At 35.7% G+C, this 18,230-nt stretch overlaps 1 protein-coding gene across 4 annotated transcripts in view; it reads left to right on the forward strand.

Annotated features, from left to right (window-relative positions):
* Positions 1 to 18,230, forward strand: part of IL1RAPL1 (interleukin 1 receptor accessory protein like 1) — a 757,591-nt gene that overhangs the window by 445,737 nt on the left and 293,624 nt on the right. For all 4 annotated transcript variants that reach the window (XM_027449029.3, XM_072027434.1, XM_072027437.1 and 1 more), the window contains 2 exons: positions 14,305 to 14,491; positions 16,639 to 16,792. In XM_027449029.3, the coding sequence (XP_027304830.1) occupies positions 14,305 to 14,491; positions 16,639 to 16,792 (341 nt within the window). The remainder of the gene's footprint in view (positions 1 to 14,304; positions 14,492 to 16,638; positions 16,793 to 18,230) is intronic.

The following is an 18,230-nucleotide window of genomic DNA, read 5'->3' on the forward strand; positions in this document are numbered from 1 at the left end:
TGCTTGAGCAGTGGGATTGGACCAGATGACTTCCAGTGGTTCCTTCCAACCTGAACCATTCTGTGACTCTGTGGTACTGCAAAAGGAACAAATGGGAATAATAAAACTCCATGAACTCATCATTTTCCAAGGAAGTTAGAGTACTACATTTCTATTATTCTGGCAAATGTTTCTAAGTAAGGTTTTAAATTTACTAGCCTTTGTGATCACATAATTGACAAAAAATAGTCAAGTGCTGAATCTCCTGAATTATAAGGAGGTAGTCTACCTAGAGGGGTTATTTTCTAAGGTGATATTTTCTTACTGATGTGTGGAAAGCTAAGGGGATACTCACACATCTCTTCATAATTCGATCTCCTTTGGGAATATATATTGATCTACTGTAGAGAAAACATTCAGTGTCATTCTGACATGCTGTTGTGGTATAACCCGGCAGGCAGCTAAGCACAACACAGGCATTCATTCATTCTTTTCCTCCCTTGAGTGGAATGAGGTGGAAATGGAAGGGAAAATAATAATGATAAGAATAATAATTATACATATATGCATATGTAAATCAAGTGATGCACAATGCAATTGCTCACCACCTGCTGACCAACGCCCAGCCAATCCCTAAGCAGTGGTCCCCCCACAGCCAACCTTTCCAGTTTTTATTGTCCTACATGACACCATATGGTATGAAATATCCCTTTGACCAGTTTGGGTCAGCAGTTCCGACTGTGTCCCCTCTCAACTTCTTGTGTATCCCTAGCCTCCTCACTGGCAGAGCAGTATGAGAAGCTGAAAACTCCTTGGTTCATTGCAAGTACTGCATTGAAACAACTAAACGATCAGCTTGGTATCATCATTATTTTTCTCCTAAATCCAAAATATGGCACATGCTAGTCACTATGAATAAAATTAACTCTATTCTAGCCAAAACCAGAGCATATGCCTCTACTTTAGCACTTTTTGACTTACTCGCCCCAAATTTCTTCACTAATGATCCCAGCAAGCCTCACTGAAATGAGTAGCTAACTTAGCACTAGATTTGTAAATAATATTAAATTAATAAATATACTATTAAATTCAGACTAGTGGTGATCTATTGTATTATCCAGATATACTCTGTACATTACAATGTCTTTTTGATAAATCTTGGAGTTTTTAACTAACTCTAATGTTTTACATCCTATTACCTGAAGGAATTCACATGCCATATATTTTTATAGCTGTTTTTAAAATGATTTCCCCACAGCGTATAACATGTAGGTATAGCATTATTCGATTTAAACAACAATATATATGATAATTTTCTTAAGTTCTCTTAAGTTCACATACTTTCCCTGATTAGTTTTACATTTGCTGAATCCCTGCTACTCCTGTATGACTGATATATGCATAGATTCCCATAGTATAGGAGTATATATCGAAATATCCCTGAATTGTATGAGTATGAGAATTTTCTTTTAATTTTATCTTAAAGAAATCTTTAATTTTAAACAAAACATTTTGGGAAGAAATTGGATTATTTTATCCGATTTTTCCTTCAATTTCATGATCAGCAAAAGTTCTTAATATTGCCATAATTTTGCTCAAGCATGTTTTATTAAGAAAATGAGGTTTTATTAACATGTGGCAATCAATTTCAAGTTTATTACAGTTCCATAAAAGGCATAAGTTTCACTTAGACTTTAAAACAGACAGAGACAGTATAGAAAAGTCAATAATATAAAAGTTAATATGCATGTTGTTGTTTTTTTTTTCTACCTTACTCACAAAATAATGTTTAAGATATTATAAAAATGCTAAAGTTCAATTCCCCTTCTAAAGACTAATTTGTATTTCTTTTTTTTTTTTATCCACTACATCAATAAAAGGCTTTTCAGTTCATTCAATAGCTCTTCTTAATACAAATAAATGTTTATTCTAATACAGACTTTACACTTTCATGTTCTCATTTGATGCGGTTGGAGAGAAAGAACCTTGGGATGACAGCAAATACCAATCATGTTAGATGAGGACAAAATGTGAAAGTTTTGTCTTCTGAGGAGGGAAGCAGGCACTAAAGCAGATCAATATTTCCTGGTATGACTGATTTGAACATATTAAAACAAACATCTTGCAGAGTGTTGTTATTCAAATAGTCCTGGAGGCTTGTGTACAGTGGCTTATTTCATAATATCATGTGTATAATGAGGTGACCCTTGAGCAAAGAAATCAGAGCTTATATAATTCAATTGAGGTCAACAACAATTTTTAAACTGGGTTGGCCCCCAGGGATGTGGAATTAGGAGATAATTTCTAAGGCACAGAGGAAAATGTCAGCCGTCCTCTGCCTGTCTCCCTCCACTTTTCTTCTCTCTTTGTCTGTTCCTGAACCACTACCCCAGCACTTACAGATCTCTTGGCTCTGGAAGGTTTATGTAAAAGGCAATTTGTGATTTCAGCTAACAGAATCAGGGATAGTGAGAGCCAGAATTCCAAAGTTTTGGGAAAAACAAATAAGACAGAAAAACGATAATCTTAAAGTTGTGTAAGAAGTTTGAAAAGTGCTATCTTGAACAATGTTTCGGAAGTCACAGGCTATCCAGGGCATCAGACTCTGCCACCTAGGGGACCTTACCGAGTGGTTGCAATTCTGGCTGCAGTACAGTACCCTGTCCTGACTCCTTCACCATGTGGCCCAAGACTTCAGTGATGTTTCCGAACAACCCCACATCTATCTAAAGGTGGTAAAATTGTTTGTGAGAAACTTAAAGCTCACAGAGAGCTTTTGGACCCACTGGCCAGAACACAAGAATTAGCTAATCAGAATTGACTTTTGGTTTTCTCTTGAATTAATTAATTTATTTCCAGTTTTCAGATATCAGAATAACTCTAAGAGAAGTCATGCAAATGGTTTGAATTGTGTCTACAAAAGCATGTAGTACCTATTAAATAGAGTTTACAAAAGTTTTCCATCAAAAAGGGATGGATCATTTGTAGAAAGTGGGTATTGACATCAGTGGCCAAGTTTACAAAATGAAATTATGCAAATTTTAGGAGGAGTTGGAAATAAGGTAATGTTCCCAACACAGCTTGTATGATGAAGGGAAACTTATAAGAAATAAAGATTTTTTTTTAATATATTTTTTTAATGTTTTTTTTTCATCTTGTTTGCTGTTTGTTCTCTTCAGTTTGTGTACCCTGGTAAGTAGGGTAATACTGTAATTTAACTCAGTATAAGAACCTAATCTCTATTAATGCAAGGCTTGAAAATTTTCTAATAATGATATTGAAAAGGTAAAAAATGAATTTTCTGATATGATGTACATTGAGAGAAGCTGTCTGCTCTGTCCTCCTGTTGAAGGTTAGGCATGGTAAAGCACCAGAGTGGACAATGAACTGAGTCCCATTTTCCCTGTTTCTGTAAGTAAGAGGGATAAAGATGGATGCTGCTCTGGGTGAGCATACTGTATAGGTTCAGAGCAGAGCTCTGTTTGGTGAGGCTGAAGGGGAGAATGATAATTATCTGTTTATACTAATATTGAATCCAAGAAAAAAGAGCAGTTTGATAAGAGTAATGTGTCCCATGTGTCCCAATTTAGACATCTACTTTATAAAGGAATTAAGTATCTAATTATTTAGGCAATTAATTCAAATGTAAAGTATTTTAAGAGTTAAGATTTAGAAAAAAATATTCTTCTGTGTGCTTTCTTCTGGTTGTTTTGTTGTTGTTTGTTTGTTTGTTTGTTTGTTTTTTTCCTTGTGTCTCCTCTTCCTCCTTCTTCTGTTCTTTTCTCTCTGAAAAGTTGCCCGATAATTTAATTTTTGTTTGGATAAACTGGATTTAAATTGATTTGGTGTTGTAAAGAAAAATCCATCTTCTTGGTTTCTGTAGTTATAATTTGTATATTTAACATTTTGGGTTTTCAGTGTTTGAAAATGTATTGAATGAAATAGGTAAATGAACAACTTCACTTATATGTAGAAATGGATTGTAGTATCTTTTACACTTCTGAACTGTTGTAACTAGCTCATCAGCCCTTTTTATTACCCCACTACAAAAAAAAATAAAAAAATCAAATAAATTGTGTGAACCAACCAGACTGATTGAGAATAGTTAAAATCTGACATTAGACATGATAGAAAAACATATCTTTCTGAATAATAAGATTCTTAGTTTCTGACTCTTCCTATCCCACAGGATCTTGATTGTTACAACAGAAATCTGTAAAGATGGTTTGCATTGTTGTTTTAGGCTCTTTTAAACTGAATGTACACATTCTACACAAATGTAATAAATAAAACAGAATTAGAGACAGTATACATCTGTGTGTATGGAAAATATATTATTAATATTGTAGCATTTGAATTTAACTGAATTCAGATGAAATACAGCTGTTACTGCTGGAAATATAGCCACATTTGGTAATGTGTTTGGTCTAGTTAATGCTAGCTGTTGGAACAAAGCTTATTAGTGATGTGTTGCTAGCAATTGCTAGTATTCTGTAATGATGCTCTTCATTATCTTTCTGTATCACTAATGAAATAAGGTTCATTCAAATTAATTGCTCTTTCTTCTCTTCTAGACTCAAAAGTTAGCGACTTGGTTGAGTCTCTAGAGAATTAACTGTGATAAAATATTGAAATTGATTGTGACTGGGAGACTTATAGCCTTATAGCATTTTTGTCACCTTCACCTTTTCTTTAGTTTGTTTTTATATAGAAGTTATATTGGCTTTTAATTTGCTATGTTATCTTATAACATGTTATAACAAAGCTATGCACAAAATTGAATAAAACAGTAGGAATTTTCTTCCTTTTTCTTCCCTAGTGTAATCATCCATTATATTTTCATGTTGTGCATATGTTACACTTCTCTATTGGATTAACTGATATCACATTGGACTAAGTGCAGGAACATACATATATATGTATAAATATATATATGGAATTAATATATTTTATTGAAACAACTGAACTTTTTGACAATACTACTATACTACTAAAGAATTTCTCATGGTGTTTAATTCTCTTTATTGTTTGTTTGTTTTTAGTTTTTGCTCCTTTTTATTTTATTTATTTATTTTTTTTTCTTCAAATAGCTTGCTTATTGTAATGATGGGAAAAACAGAAAGTTTTCTGCATGACTGCAGGACTTACCCCCAGGGGTAACTGCACCTGCTACTTCCCTAAAATGCCTGTACACCAATGCTGGGAGAATGGGAAATAAACAGGATGAGCTCAAGATCTGTGTTTGGTCGCGGGGCCACAATCTCGTTGTGATCACTGAGACGTGGTGGGACAGCTCACATGACTGGAACGCAGTCATGGAGGGCTACGTCCTCTTTAGGAAAGACAGGCTGGGGAAACAAGGGGGTGGGGTTGCCCTTTTATGTGAGGGAGCAATTAGAGTGTACCCAGCTCCAGCTGGGGGAGGGTGATGGACAAGTGGAGAGCTTGTGGGTAAGAATTAAGGGGTGGGCTGGTATGGGAGACATGGTGGTAGGGGTCTACTCCAGGTCTCCAGATCAGGAGGAGGAAGTCAATGAGGCCTTCTACAAGCAGCAGCTAGTAGCCTCACAATCACGAGTGCTGGTCCGCATGGGGGACTTCAATTACCCAGACATCTGCTGGGTAAGCAACTCGGCCAGGCACGAGCAGTCCAAACAGTTCCTACAATGCATTGAGGACAATTTCTGATGCAGGTGGTGGAGGAGCTGACGACGCTGGGGGTGCTCTTGGACCTCGTTCCTACCAACAGGGATGGACTTGTTAGGGATGTGAAAGTTGGGGGCAGCTTAGGATGCAGCAACCATGAGATGGTGGAGTTCCAGCTGGAACTAGGCAAAGGAAATACGGCTAAATGCCAGATTGCTACCCTGGACTTCTGAAGAGCCAACTTCAATCTCTTCCGGGACCTGCTTGGGAGTATCTCATGGGATAGGTTGATATAAGACAAGGGTGCTTGTGAGAGCTGGGCTACATTTAAGAAGCACTTCTTCCATGCTCAGGATCGGTGCATCCCAAGGAATAGGAAATTGGGGAAGGGGGGCAGGAAACCCACATGGATGAGCAAGGAGCTCATCAATAAGATCAAAAGGAAGAGGATGGTCTATGAAATGTGGAAAAAGTGCCTGTCCTCTTGGGAGGAGTATAGGTGTGTTGTCAGGGCCTGCAGGGATGCGACGAGGAAGGCTAAAGCCCACCTAGAGATGAGGCTTGCAAAAGAGATAAAGGATAATAAGAAGGGTTTTTTTCAAGTATGTAAACAGCAAGAGGAAGACTAGGGATAATGTGGGTCCCTTGCAGAATGAGGGGGGTGTCCTGGTCACAGGAGACACTGAGAGGGCAGAGTTACTGAACGCTTTCTTTGCTTCAAGGACACTCCCCTGGGACTCCTCGACCCTGGCAATAGGACAAAGGGTCTGGGAAATGGAAGGCTCCCCCCTGGTGGACATTGGAGTGGTTCAGGAGTGTCTGAGTGGGCTCAACGCACACAAATGCATGGGTCCCAATGGGATGGATCTGTGTGTGCTAAGGGAGCTGGCAGATGTGATCGCCAAACCACTCTCTATTATCTTTGAAAGGTCCTGGAGAACAGGTGAGGTGCCTGAAGACTGGAGGATAGCCAATGTCACTCCGGTCTTCAAGAAGGGCAGGAAGGAGGATCCGGGAAACTACAGGCCAGTCAGTCTCACCTCTGTCCCTGGAAAGGTATTGGAGCAGCTTGTTCTGGATGCCGTCTCCAAGCAATTGGAAGAGAAGAAGGTTATGAGGAGTAGTCAGCATGGATTCATCAAGGGGAAGTCGTGTTCGACCAACCTCATTGCCTTCTATGATGGCATCACCATGGGAGGTAGATGGGGGGAGAGCGGTGGATGTCATCTACCTTGACTTTAGCAAGGCTTTTGATACTGTCTCCCATGACATCCTATTAGCAAAGCTGAGAAAGTGTGGGATAGATGAGTGGACGGCAAGGTGGGTTGAGAACTGGCTGGCTGGCTGATCTCAGAGGGTGGTGATCGGAGGAGCAGAGTCTGGCTGGAGGCCTGTGACTAGCGGTGTTCCCCAGGCGTCGATGCTGGGTCCGGTCTTGTTCAACATCTTCATCGACGACCTTGATGAGGGAATAATGTCTGCCCTCAGCAAGTGCGCCGATGACACAAAGCTGGGAGGAGACAAAGCCAAAGGGGGAAAAAGACAATCATACAAAAAATAAAACAACAACAACAACAAAAAACTTATATACTTTATATACTACATTTAATTAAACCTGAATGCATTATTTTTTCTATTTGATAATTTTGTTTTTCTATTATTTGACAAATAGTTTAATACAATGACCTTAGATATAATCTATGTGAGACTTACTTCTATTATTTAGTTGGTTATCTTCCTGGAAAATTATCAAAATAATAATCAATAATGTTTTTCTATATCTTGGAAGTTAATTTGTGTTTTCTGTTGTTGTTTTGTTTTGTGTATGTGTGTGTGTATTGCTTTCACTAGCTTCTCTTCTATTAAGAAATAAGAAATATTAAGAAATAAAGTGGAAATGCATGTGTATACTTCCCAGCACTCATCTAAAAGATGCTGTCAATTCAAGACAGTGGATGTCAATTAAAGTAGATAAAAGGGACAGAGAAAGGAAAGGATATCTAAATGCTAGGAGGTTCTTTAGTATGAATGTTGACTTGAAGAAAACCTTTTAGTATTGTTATTGTTGGTGAATATGAATGCTAAAACATGGGTTGCATAGGTAAATGACAAGTTTTACTCAAGTGGCTAACTTTTATTATCAATTTAATTAAGAAAAAAAATATAGATAACAAAAATCACTGTAATTTCTTGAGATGATGAATTAGCAACAGTCATATAACAATTTCAGTTGTTAGTAATTATTTCAAGTTTTGTTTTATAGAAATAGTTATTTGCTAATTAGTTTTTCAGGAAAAAAAAAAAGTTTGCCTAATGAATTTAACAGTAAAAGTATTGCATAGATTCATCTGTTACAATTTGTTGTAGTTCTACTTAATTAAAAAGGATATAGTTTAATATACAGTAATTGGGAATCTAAGAGGGATATAAATTACCATTGATCTTATTTTAGAAAATAGCAATTTGGATCAGGAATTAAGCAAGGTTATCAGGGTGTTGCTAGGACTGCTTTGTCACTGTCTGGAGAAGGAAGAGATTTTGTTATGTGACTGCATTTGTAACTAACAGATCTCATGTCTACATTTGTCTTTCCATGAAGACCTCCTCTTTTCTCATCTGTACATTTTTTTTTATTATTATTTTTACAAGATATTTATGTCATTCTCTCCTCTTGCACAAATTTAACCATATTCTTTTAGAATATGTTCTGTGTAGAGATTTCCCATTTTCCACTCTCTCACGCTCCCTCTGTTACAGGTCTAAATTCTGAGGTATCCCTTATGATAGATATCCTATATAAATGCACACCTACAACAGTTTCAAAACAACTAACATTAGGGTGAAATGAACTGGTGAAGTAAATGCCATTTCAAGCAGACAAATGAGTGAAAAGCAGAGGGCTTCTGCTCTTGTTTAAACTGATCCTTGTTATTCAGCACTCCATATGCTTTCACATATTCACAGATAATAAAAGGGTAAATCACTGATTCAGAGAAACTGTGGAAGCTAGGCATTAGAGCAACTACTTCTGGAATATAATAGAAGTCATGGAGAATTAGGCCTTTTATAAACTTAAGTGTCCTATTGTTATTACAAGGTTCAATCACAGCGTTGCTGCTACTGAGCTGTACAATTATTAGGATGTTGAATGGCTACAAAAACAAAAGACCTGTAATATAATCATTATATTTACTACTGATTTAATAGTATATTATTATAGTTTTTAATATATAGTTTTTACTTTAATGTTTGTAGACCAATAATATATAAATGACAAGTTAGGGTGAAAATGACTTCATAAGGAGGAAATATATACAGTTCTAGTAAGCCATTTGTGATGTATTCATAACTTGTTTAATTTTTACAGACTGAATTTTACCTAGGTAAAAAAGTAAAAACTTAGAGTTTTTAGACTGGTACTGTTTTGAAGTCTACTTGTGTAATGCAAAAGTTGTAGATTTTGGACCACACTTGAGACTGAAAGAAAGTTGCATTTGTTCTTAATAGTGAATGTAAAAAAAAGCTTCCATTGGGTTATAAAATTTCCTTAATCTCATGATGTAAGATTTCTTGTTTGCTTGCTAGTTTGATACGGTTCCTCCAGTAACAGACATATGGAAAATTTCCTTAGCTCTAACACACTAACATTTTTAACCCTCTTCAGTATGCATGTTTGCCAGAGGGTTTTGCTGTGTGCTGCAGTTTCTGATAGCTGAAAGGCTCCATATCCACTGTATCCATGATGATCCAGATATAATCAGCAAACTCAACTTCTTGTTCCCTGTCTTAATTCCTGCCTGGGGACTGTTCAAATTTTTTCTCTCACTTTTTCTGTGCTATGAAAACATTAACTTGTTTTCCTTTGTTCACATTGTTTGTGTTGCTCTGCCTTTTATATCACTATTTTTGAGTTTTGTTTCATCCCAGTAGTCTTGGTTTCTGACAGAGCACCAGATGAGTCGGACTGACAGTGCAGTTAGCATTTAAAGCCTCAGTAAGAAAGTTTGTGTCACCTAGGGGCATCCGGAGTGTGTGATTTCTTTGGTGATACTTCGGGCTCTTTAGAGAAAACTCTGTTAGGAAACTTAGTTGAAAAAGTATCCACCCAAAACATTTCAGTATCTTATACCAACAGTTCACTACATAATTACCTTAAAAGTCCACTCAATGTGTGCTTCTGTCTGTAGGATGCAGATAGAATAATAGGATCATAGGATCATAAAATGGTTTGGGTTGGAAGGGACCTTAAAGATTATCTAATTCTAAACCCCTGCCATGGGCAGAGAAACTTTCCACTAGACCAGGTAACTCAAAACTCCATTCAGCCTAGCCTTAAATGCTTCCAAGAATGAGGCATCCATAAGTTCTCTTGGGCAACCTGTTTCAGTGCCTCACCACAATCGGTGTAAAGAATTTCTTCCTTATATCTAATGTATCACAGAATCATCTATGTTGGAAGAGATCTCCAAGATCATTGAGTCCAACCTCTGACCTAACACTAACAAGTCCTCCACTAAATCATATCCCTAAGCTCAACATCTAAACATCTTTTAAAGACCTCCAGGGATGGTGACTCCACCAATTCCATGGGCAGCCCATTCCAATGCCTGACAACCCTTTCAGTGAAGAAGTTTTTCTGAATATCCAACCTAAAACACCCCTGGTGCCACTTTAGCTTGTTCCCCTTTGTCCTGTCACCAGGCACATGGGAGAATAGACCAACCCCCACCTCTTGACAGCCTCCTTTAAGGTACCTTTAGAGTGTGATAAGGTGGCCCCTGAGCCTTCTCTTTTCCAGATTGAACAATCCCAGCTCCATCAGCCGCTCCTCGTAAGACTTATTTTCCAGACCCCCTCACCAGCTTCGTTGCCCTTTTCTGGACTCTCTCGAGCACCTCGATGTTCTTCTTGTAGCGAGGGGCTGAAAACTGAACACAGTACTTGAGTACCGAACACAGAGCTTTACTCAGTTCTGGTGAGTACTTTACTCACCAGAGCTGAGTAAAGAGGGAAAGAGGGACAATCACTTCCCTAACCCTGCTGGCCAGACTGTTTCTTACGCAATCCACGGCTGGCCTGCTGGCTCGTATTCAGCCGACTGTCAACCAATACTCCCAGGTCCAAATCTACTTTTTTTTTTTTTTTTTTTTTTTTTTTTTTATAGTTTAAAACCAAGGAGTTTAGTTTACTCCTTGTTCTATCATTTCACATCCTGATAAAATGTCCCTCTCCTGCTTTCTCAAAGACCCACTTTAGATATTGGAAGGCTGCTGTAAGGTCTCCCAAAGCCTTCTCCAGGCTGAATAATTGCAACTCTCTCAGTTGGAGTTACCTGTCTTCATAGGAGAGGTGCTCTATCTCTTTTATAATCTTCATGGCCCTCCTCTGGACTCATTCTAATACATCTATGACTCAAATCACAGACACATACATTTTTTGGTCATTAAATAATAACATCTTCACAGAATCACAAAATCAAAGAATAGTTGGAGTTAGAAAGGACCTCCGGAGGTTGTCTGGTCCAATCCCAATGTTCATCAGAGCAACACTCTTCTTTGGCTTTTCCATCCCTTGGGGGAGGAGATTATTGTCAATGAACCACCCGGACTACTTCTGTGCTGCTGTGTTGTCCCATCACCAGATATCAAATCAGTTGAAGTCCTTCATGAAGATCTAGGCCTGCAAATGTGAGGCTGCTCCTATCAGTCTGTAGGTCAGGTGACCTGTAAGCTAATAACTGCTATAATGCCACCCTTACCTTCTGTCTTCTCTTTAATCCTAACCCATAAACTCAGTGCTCTCCAGCTGCTCACTCACATAAAGGGAAACTCCCTCTCTTCCCAGCCTGTCCTTCCTAAAGATCTTTATCTCTCCATTGCAATACTCCAGTCATGTGGTGTCATCCCACCACATCTCTGTGATCCCATCAAGACTGTAGCCCTGCAACTGCACACAGATTGCTAACTTACTATGTTTATTTCCAATACTGTGGGCACTACTACACAAGCATGTTAGAGTGGCATCCTAGCATGTTGACTACCTAGCAAGGGTTTGGAGGATCCTCTTCAATGATTTTAAACAATCTGAGACATCTCTAGAATACAAATTAGGCTTTTTGGATTCTTTCAGACCCAGAAGCCTAATTTGCATCTGGTAAAGGATAATCGGTTGCAATGGAAACTTGAATGTGCCTCAGAAGGAATGCTTGCTCTGGCATTTCTTATCACCATTACTGCAGAAAAGAATTGTTAGTAGACCAAACCAGAAACCAAAAATTTTGGCTATTTTCCTCTGAATACTGAAGGAAAGAAAAATAAATAAACAAATAAAATCCTTAGCTTGGTTCTTCAGAGAAATGGGATTACAGTTAAAAATTTCCCTGCTTGGTTGCTTTTCCAAACTCCTTCTAGGAATTTTAAAATAATGAGATAATATTTATTTGTGATAATATTTATAACAATATTTAAATGTGAAAATTAAATAGCCAATACGTCCCAGTATTTACTTTCTGTTATCCAATAGTATACTCCTCTATTGACCCTTAGAGACAGATGGATTGTTTAGACCTTCTCCAAATTTCCAAGTCTTTCAAGGACACAGAAAGAGAATATTACCAATTTGGGAAAGAAAAAAATTACTTAGGTGATTTTCTATGATGTTCTCAAGCCACAAATAAATACTCCATGGAGTAGCTTTCTGGAGGAATAATCTAATGTACAGTACTGAACATGTGTTCATTGAAATGTCAAATGATTTTGAATTGCATGGAGAGGTAAGACTGGAGACTGAGCAGGTTAAAAGCAGCAAAAGTGATCCATAATCAATGGATGCATTTTTTATTTTGCATAAAGCTCAAGTGTTATTTGATTTATAGAGATGGTTTCTTGAATAGAGTAGTAAATTGTAGTTATAAATTCATTATAAGGAAGTAATTTTGTGACTGTTTTCCTTATATGTCTATGAATTAGTTAGAAAGCTAAGGGTTATTCAGTTCCAGAGTTTATATTTCTAATAATATTCTCCAATTTGTTAGTTACTTCTATCTTTCTTTTTATGTTTATGTTTTCTCCATAAAATTGGACTGTAGAAGTTTTGTCTGTTTGCTTGTTTTGAATGAATTTACTTATTCCCTGTTAAGCATTTCTGTCACTTTGCCTTGAAAAGAAACAGACATTAAGAAATAGGATATTAAGAAACAGATATTAAGAAATCTAAAGACAATGAGAAAATTTAGCCATCTTTGACATCTTGACATTTTTGATGCACACAAGACTGTTCTAAATCAGCAATCAGCTCATAGAGTCTGAGAATGGAAATGAGAAAAGGAATGTTTTCTCAGTTCTCTCTGCAGGTTCCTCTTTCAGCAGATCAGGGGTCAAATGCATTTACAAAACAGTAGGAGAGAAATCTTGTATTGTCACAGTGTGTTCCTAGAGAGTGTTCAACTTTATACATGCTCTTGCAGCCCACCTGGAATCTAAAATGCAAAAAATAAATAAAATAAAATAAAATAAAATAAAATAATAAAATAAAATAAAATAAAATAAAATAAAATAAAATAAAATAAAATAAAATAAAATAAAATAAAATAAAAATCCTTTCAAGTAATTTTGTCTTTGACACTAATTATAGTGGATAGTGAAATGTGGGAAGCAAGACAATGTTTCCTAGTCTCCAGCTGTCTGGCATATCAGAAACAGAGGAAGTAACAAGTCTCAGGAAAGAGCCCAAACTAATGAAGGTTGTAGGTAATGCAGAAGTAATGTTTTGGCCTGGTAGTATGGGGAATGGAGGCTAAGGTTAAACAAGTCAGCAGTATGTAAGCTTAAAACACCCTTTATTCTGTTATCCTGTCAATGTATATAAATATCTGAGGGGTGGGGGACAGAAGGATGTAGCCTACCTCTTCTCAGTGGTTTGTGGGGACAGGACAAAGGGCAATGGCTGCAAGATAGAGCACAGGAAGTTCCGCACTGACATGTGAAAGAACTTCTTCACGGTGAGGGTGACGGAGCATTGGAACAGGCTGCCCAGGGAGGTTGTAGAGTCTCCTTCTCTGGAGATATTCAAGGCCTGTCTGGATGCCTACCTGGGCAGCCTGATCTGAGGAACCTGCTTTGGCAGGGGGGTTGGACCCAATGATCTTTCAAGGTCCCTTCCAGTTCTGTGATTCTGTGATTCTGTAACTGGATGGTTCATAAGACTCATCTTAATTAAAAGTTGACAAAAAGTTACCACTTCCACTTCAAAGCATGCTCAAGTCTGATTGAGCACACATCTCATGGTGCGGTGTCTATGGCATGATCTGTTCACTCTTGGAAACTGTTGTAATGGTTTCTGTCAGCTGGTTGGTTATCTAGAATCACTGGGAAATACTTGTAGATTTTATTGTCCATTTTGTCCTCAAATATACAGTAAGGACAGTAAAGTTAGAAGGAGTTTGATAAAATGGAGAGAGAATCCTTCAGTAACAGAACAAGGTTAACACATTCTAAATATTGTAGTTAGTGGCTGAGAAAGCAGTAAAATTATCATGAACCACTGCAGAATACATACAAATAAAATGTTTGATTTTCTATCTCTTGCTTGGGATGAAAATTATTACTTAAGATATAGCATGCACATTGATTATTTTTTTTTTCATTTTAGACTTTTATTTCTATTTTTATTGCGTTACAGAAACTCAACTTACTGTATGAAAGTGTCGATTTCTCTGACGGTGGGTGAAAATGACACTGGACTCTGCTACAATTCAAAGATGAAATATTTTGAAAAAGCTGAACTTAGCAAAAGCAAGGAAATCTCATGCCCTGAAGTAGAGGATTTTTTATTTCCATTTAGGGAGCCAGAGATTCTATGGTATAAGGTAAGCAACCCAATAAGTTTACACCTTCAACAAGCTATTACACAATGTTCTGATTTTTTTCATGATCAGAATATGATATGAAGCTTGGATTGTTTTAAAATCTGTTAAGAACAGACAACAGGTTTGAAGATAGAAGAGAATGAATTAACTGACTGAGAGCAATTCAATTGCTTCCTTGGGTAAATTTTAGAGCTGGTGTTTTCTTAATATCCATTTATAGATGTCACAAATAACAGCTTTCTGCTAACAAATGAGCTAAAAAAGAAAACTGCTACCAGTCCAGGTTTATTTAATATGTTAAGATAAAGCCACGAGAGCTGCATATACAACAACTGCTCGTGCCATATCAGACTGAAGATTGTGTCTCTGGAAACTCAGACATAAAAAATACTTGGAAAAATATTACTAGAATAACTACACATACAATTATCTGAATGAACGGCTTAAAATTGCAGCATAAAATTCAACAACAACAATAACAATAAATCCCTTTTAAACAGTTAGTCTTGATATATTTTGGTTTTACTTGCAACTATAGATGATTTCATAGTTTTTATCAATAGCTTTATTTCAATACTGTGTACTGATTACTGTATCTTTACTTAAGGGTGAAATACTAGGAAACAGTGCTGCCTGTGGGCATCTCATAAGAACCGCTCTGAACAGAAGCTTGATTTCTGGGTTTCTTACCATTTGCAAGAAGTACTTAATACCTCAGTAATATAGTACATACAAATTTAACACCCCCCCCCCCAAACAGTTCAATAAATCTGAAAATTAAATTCTGAGTATTGTAAAATATCTGTATATAGAGGAACATCCTGGTATAACTATGTATAATTCTATTCTTTTTAAAGTCCAGTAATTTACCTGATAACTTATAACTTTTAATATAATACCATAGTCTGGTATTATATATATACCAGACTATGGTATCTTTATATATATATATACATATATATATATATATGGTCTAGAAGGAATCTGGCTGAAGTAACTGGCTTAACATATCTAAGATGAGAGGTATGTCACCAATTATTTGCTTACATTCATCTCTTATTTTGTGTGTATAAAAAACATACCAGAAGATTTATCAAATTTAAAATTTGATAAAATAATTATGTCTGGCTACTAAAAAAAATCTCAAAATATTAGCTTTCATTGACAGCAGTTATCTGAAAAAGCTCAAACAACCTCTAATATTTTAACATTAAAAACCAAGCCCATAATTTATAGACAATGATTATACTAGGAAAATCAAGCAAAATACTCCCTGACAGTACATTAAAAGATAATGTCTTATGAAAAACATCAACCCTTTTCTTCTAATAACTTACAAATATACTGCTCAGACATGCAAAGACCTAGGGGAAAACAAACAAAGAAATGAACAAACAAACAAAAAACAACAAAGAAGTTATTTCAAGTATCATCAAAGTTACTCAGGTGAAAATTATCATGTCAAGGAGTCAAAAAAACATGCATGCAGAAAATGCCTCTGTTAATACACAAATGATAATATTTTGAAATATTTGAAATTCTGATTGAAATTCTGATTTTTTTTTTCAGTTATGTAACTTACTTATTATTAAGAGTTCAGAGAATTTTGATTCTAGGATACATACAGAAAAAGTTATCTAACATCATTTCTCCTTATTCCCAACTTCTTCTATTTCCCTACTTTTTTAATTGTAATTTTGTTTAAAATAAATAAACATATTATCCCATGCAACCTCTATCTACTTGTAATACAACAGTCATGTATTAAAGACATGAGTGTAATGAGAAGTAATTAAATGAAATAGAAATCCCTCAACAAACTAATGTCAAAACCAAACCAAAAAATAAAAAAATAAATAAAAAACACCAAATTAATATTTATTTATTTATTTATTTATTTATTTATTTATTTATTTATTTATTTATTTCTTAACAGATAGAAAATATTACCTCAGTTTATAAAATTATATGGTCTATTTTTCTTTTTAACCAACACTTAACTGGATTTTGAGATTTTTAATGTACCTAAAGTTCAAAACTGTCCCTAGTTCTTGTCTAGCTTTCTTGGCTTTGAGTAGCACTGTCAATTGTGGTTCAATTTAAGTGTAAGAATATAGTCACTGAAGTGTTATGTTATCTTTAAACAGGAATGCAAGTCAAAGACATGGAGATCAAGTATTGTGTTTAAAAAGGACACACTTGTCATTCGTGAAGTTAGAGAGGATGACATTGGAAATTACACTTGTGAGGTAAAATATGGAATCTTTGTTGTCAGAAGAACTACGGAATTAACAGTTACAGGTAATCACAGGCTCTTATTATCTATTATATGCAGGAAAAAAAATAATTTTGTGACTAAACAACCATTCTGTGATTACGTGATTTGAGTTGTGAATATCTGAGTCATTATAACTACAGAAACCATTCTTGCACAAAACCTTGCTGTGCTTAGGCAGGAATAGTCAATCATCATGGTTGTCCTGAATGCTTCACAATAGTATGTGTAATATTTTGATTAAGTCTGAGTTTTGGTGTATTGCAAAAGCTTCTAGACAGGCCATGTTTTTGAATGGAAAATATAGTCAAGGACTATAAGAAGAAGAAGTTGAAGACAACTTCAGCAAGCATTAATTCTAAAACAAACAAAAAAAAATCATGATTAATTTTTATTTGTTGTTGTTGTTAAATGTCTTGGGACATGAGAATAGTTATAACTATGATCCAATAACAGTAGGTCTGATTGCCCTGGGACATGAGATGAGTTGTAACTGTAAACCAATAGCCTGGAAAGATCTGTGCAACAAGGTAATATATATATATATATATATATAAGGGTTAGCATTCAAACAGTGCTTAAATAAATAGCATTCTTTCTCTGTTATTCTCTGCTGCCTTTTCTGTAATTTATTGTTCAAGAACTTCTTGATCTCAATTTTGTGTGCAATCATAACCAATTAACCTGTTTTCCATTAGTCTATTTTTTTTTTTTTAATACATTTATTTGGGGCTTTAAAGATATTTTGAAGTACCAAATTCCACAGAGTAATTACATAACATACATAAAATATAATTTAGCAACCCGCAATTGAAGAAGATGAATTTAATATAATCTGCATTTAAAGCTACCATATCAATACTTAAAATTCCTCGTAGATGAAAACAAAATAGGAAGGTTCACAGCAGAAGAACAGTACGAAGAACAGTCCATTGGCTTTTCAGTTCTTGACCGGACCTCTAACATCTATTTAACAAGCTTTTAAAGAGTATAACTGTATGTTTACTTAAGGCAGAGGATTAACCTCTAGAATTATAGGATGACGTTGGAAGGCAGGAATACAACACAATCTATATAACACTGTGCAGTTCAACAATATATTGAATATACAGAAAAAGAAGGCAGAAGCAGTATTTCCTTGGGAAAACCAAGGTTAACTAGATTTGCGTGGTTAACACCAACGTTTGTGTATATAAGCTGTTGTATATCAGCTCTCTCAAAATACCAAATAAAACAATAAGCAAATCTTAGACAAGGAGTTCTGTGGGCTTTTTTTTTTTTTTTTTTTTTTGGTTTGTTTCTTTCTTCCATTTTAGTATCTAATATATAAATATTTTGCATGATGACAATTAGAAACCACACTTACATTGATTGAGTTGAACAGTTTCTTTTTACGGTGAAAAGTTTGCTTTCTATTTTGATGTGTCCCATTTACTCCACATTATCAGAAATTAAAATGAATTA

Source organism: Anas platyrhynchos, chromosome 1, assembly GCF_047663525.1.
Source record: "Anas platyrhynchos isolate ZD024472 breed Pekin duck chromosome 1, IASCAAS_PekinDuck_T2T, whole genome shotgun sequence".
Taxonomy (NCBI): Eukaryota; Metazoa; Chordata; class Aves; order Anseriformes; family Anatidae; genus Anas; species Anas platyrhynchos.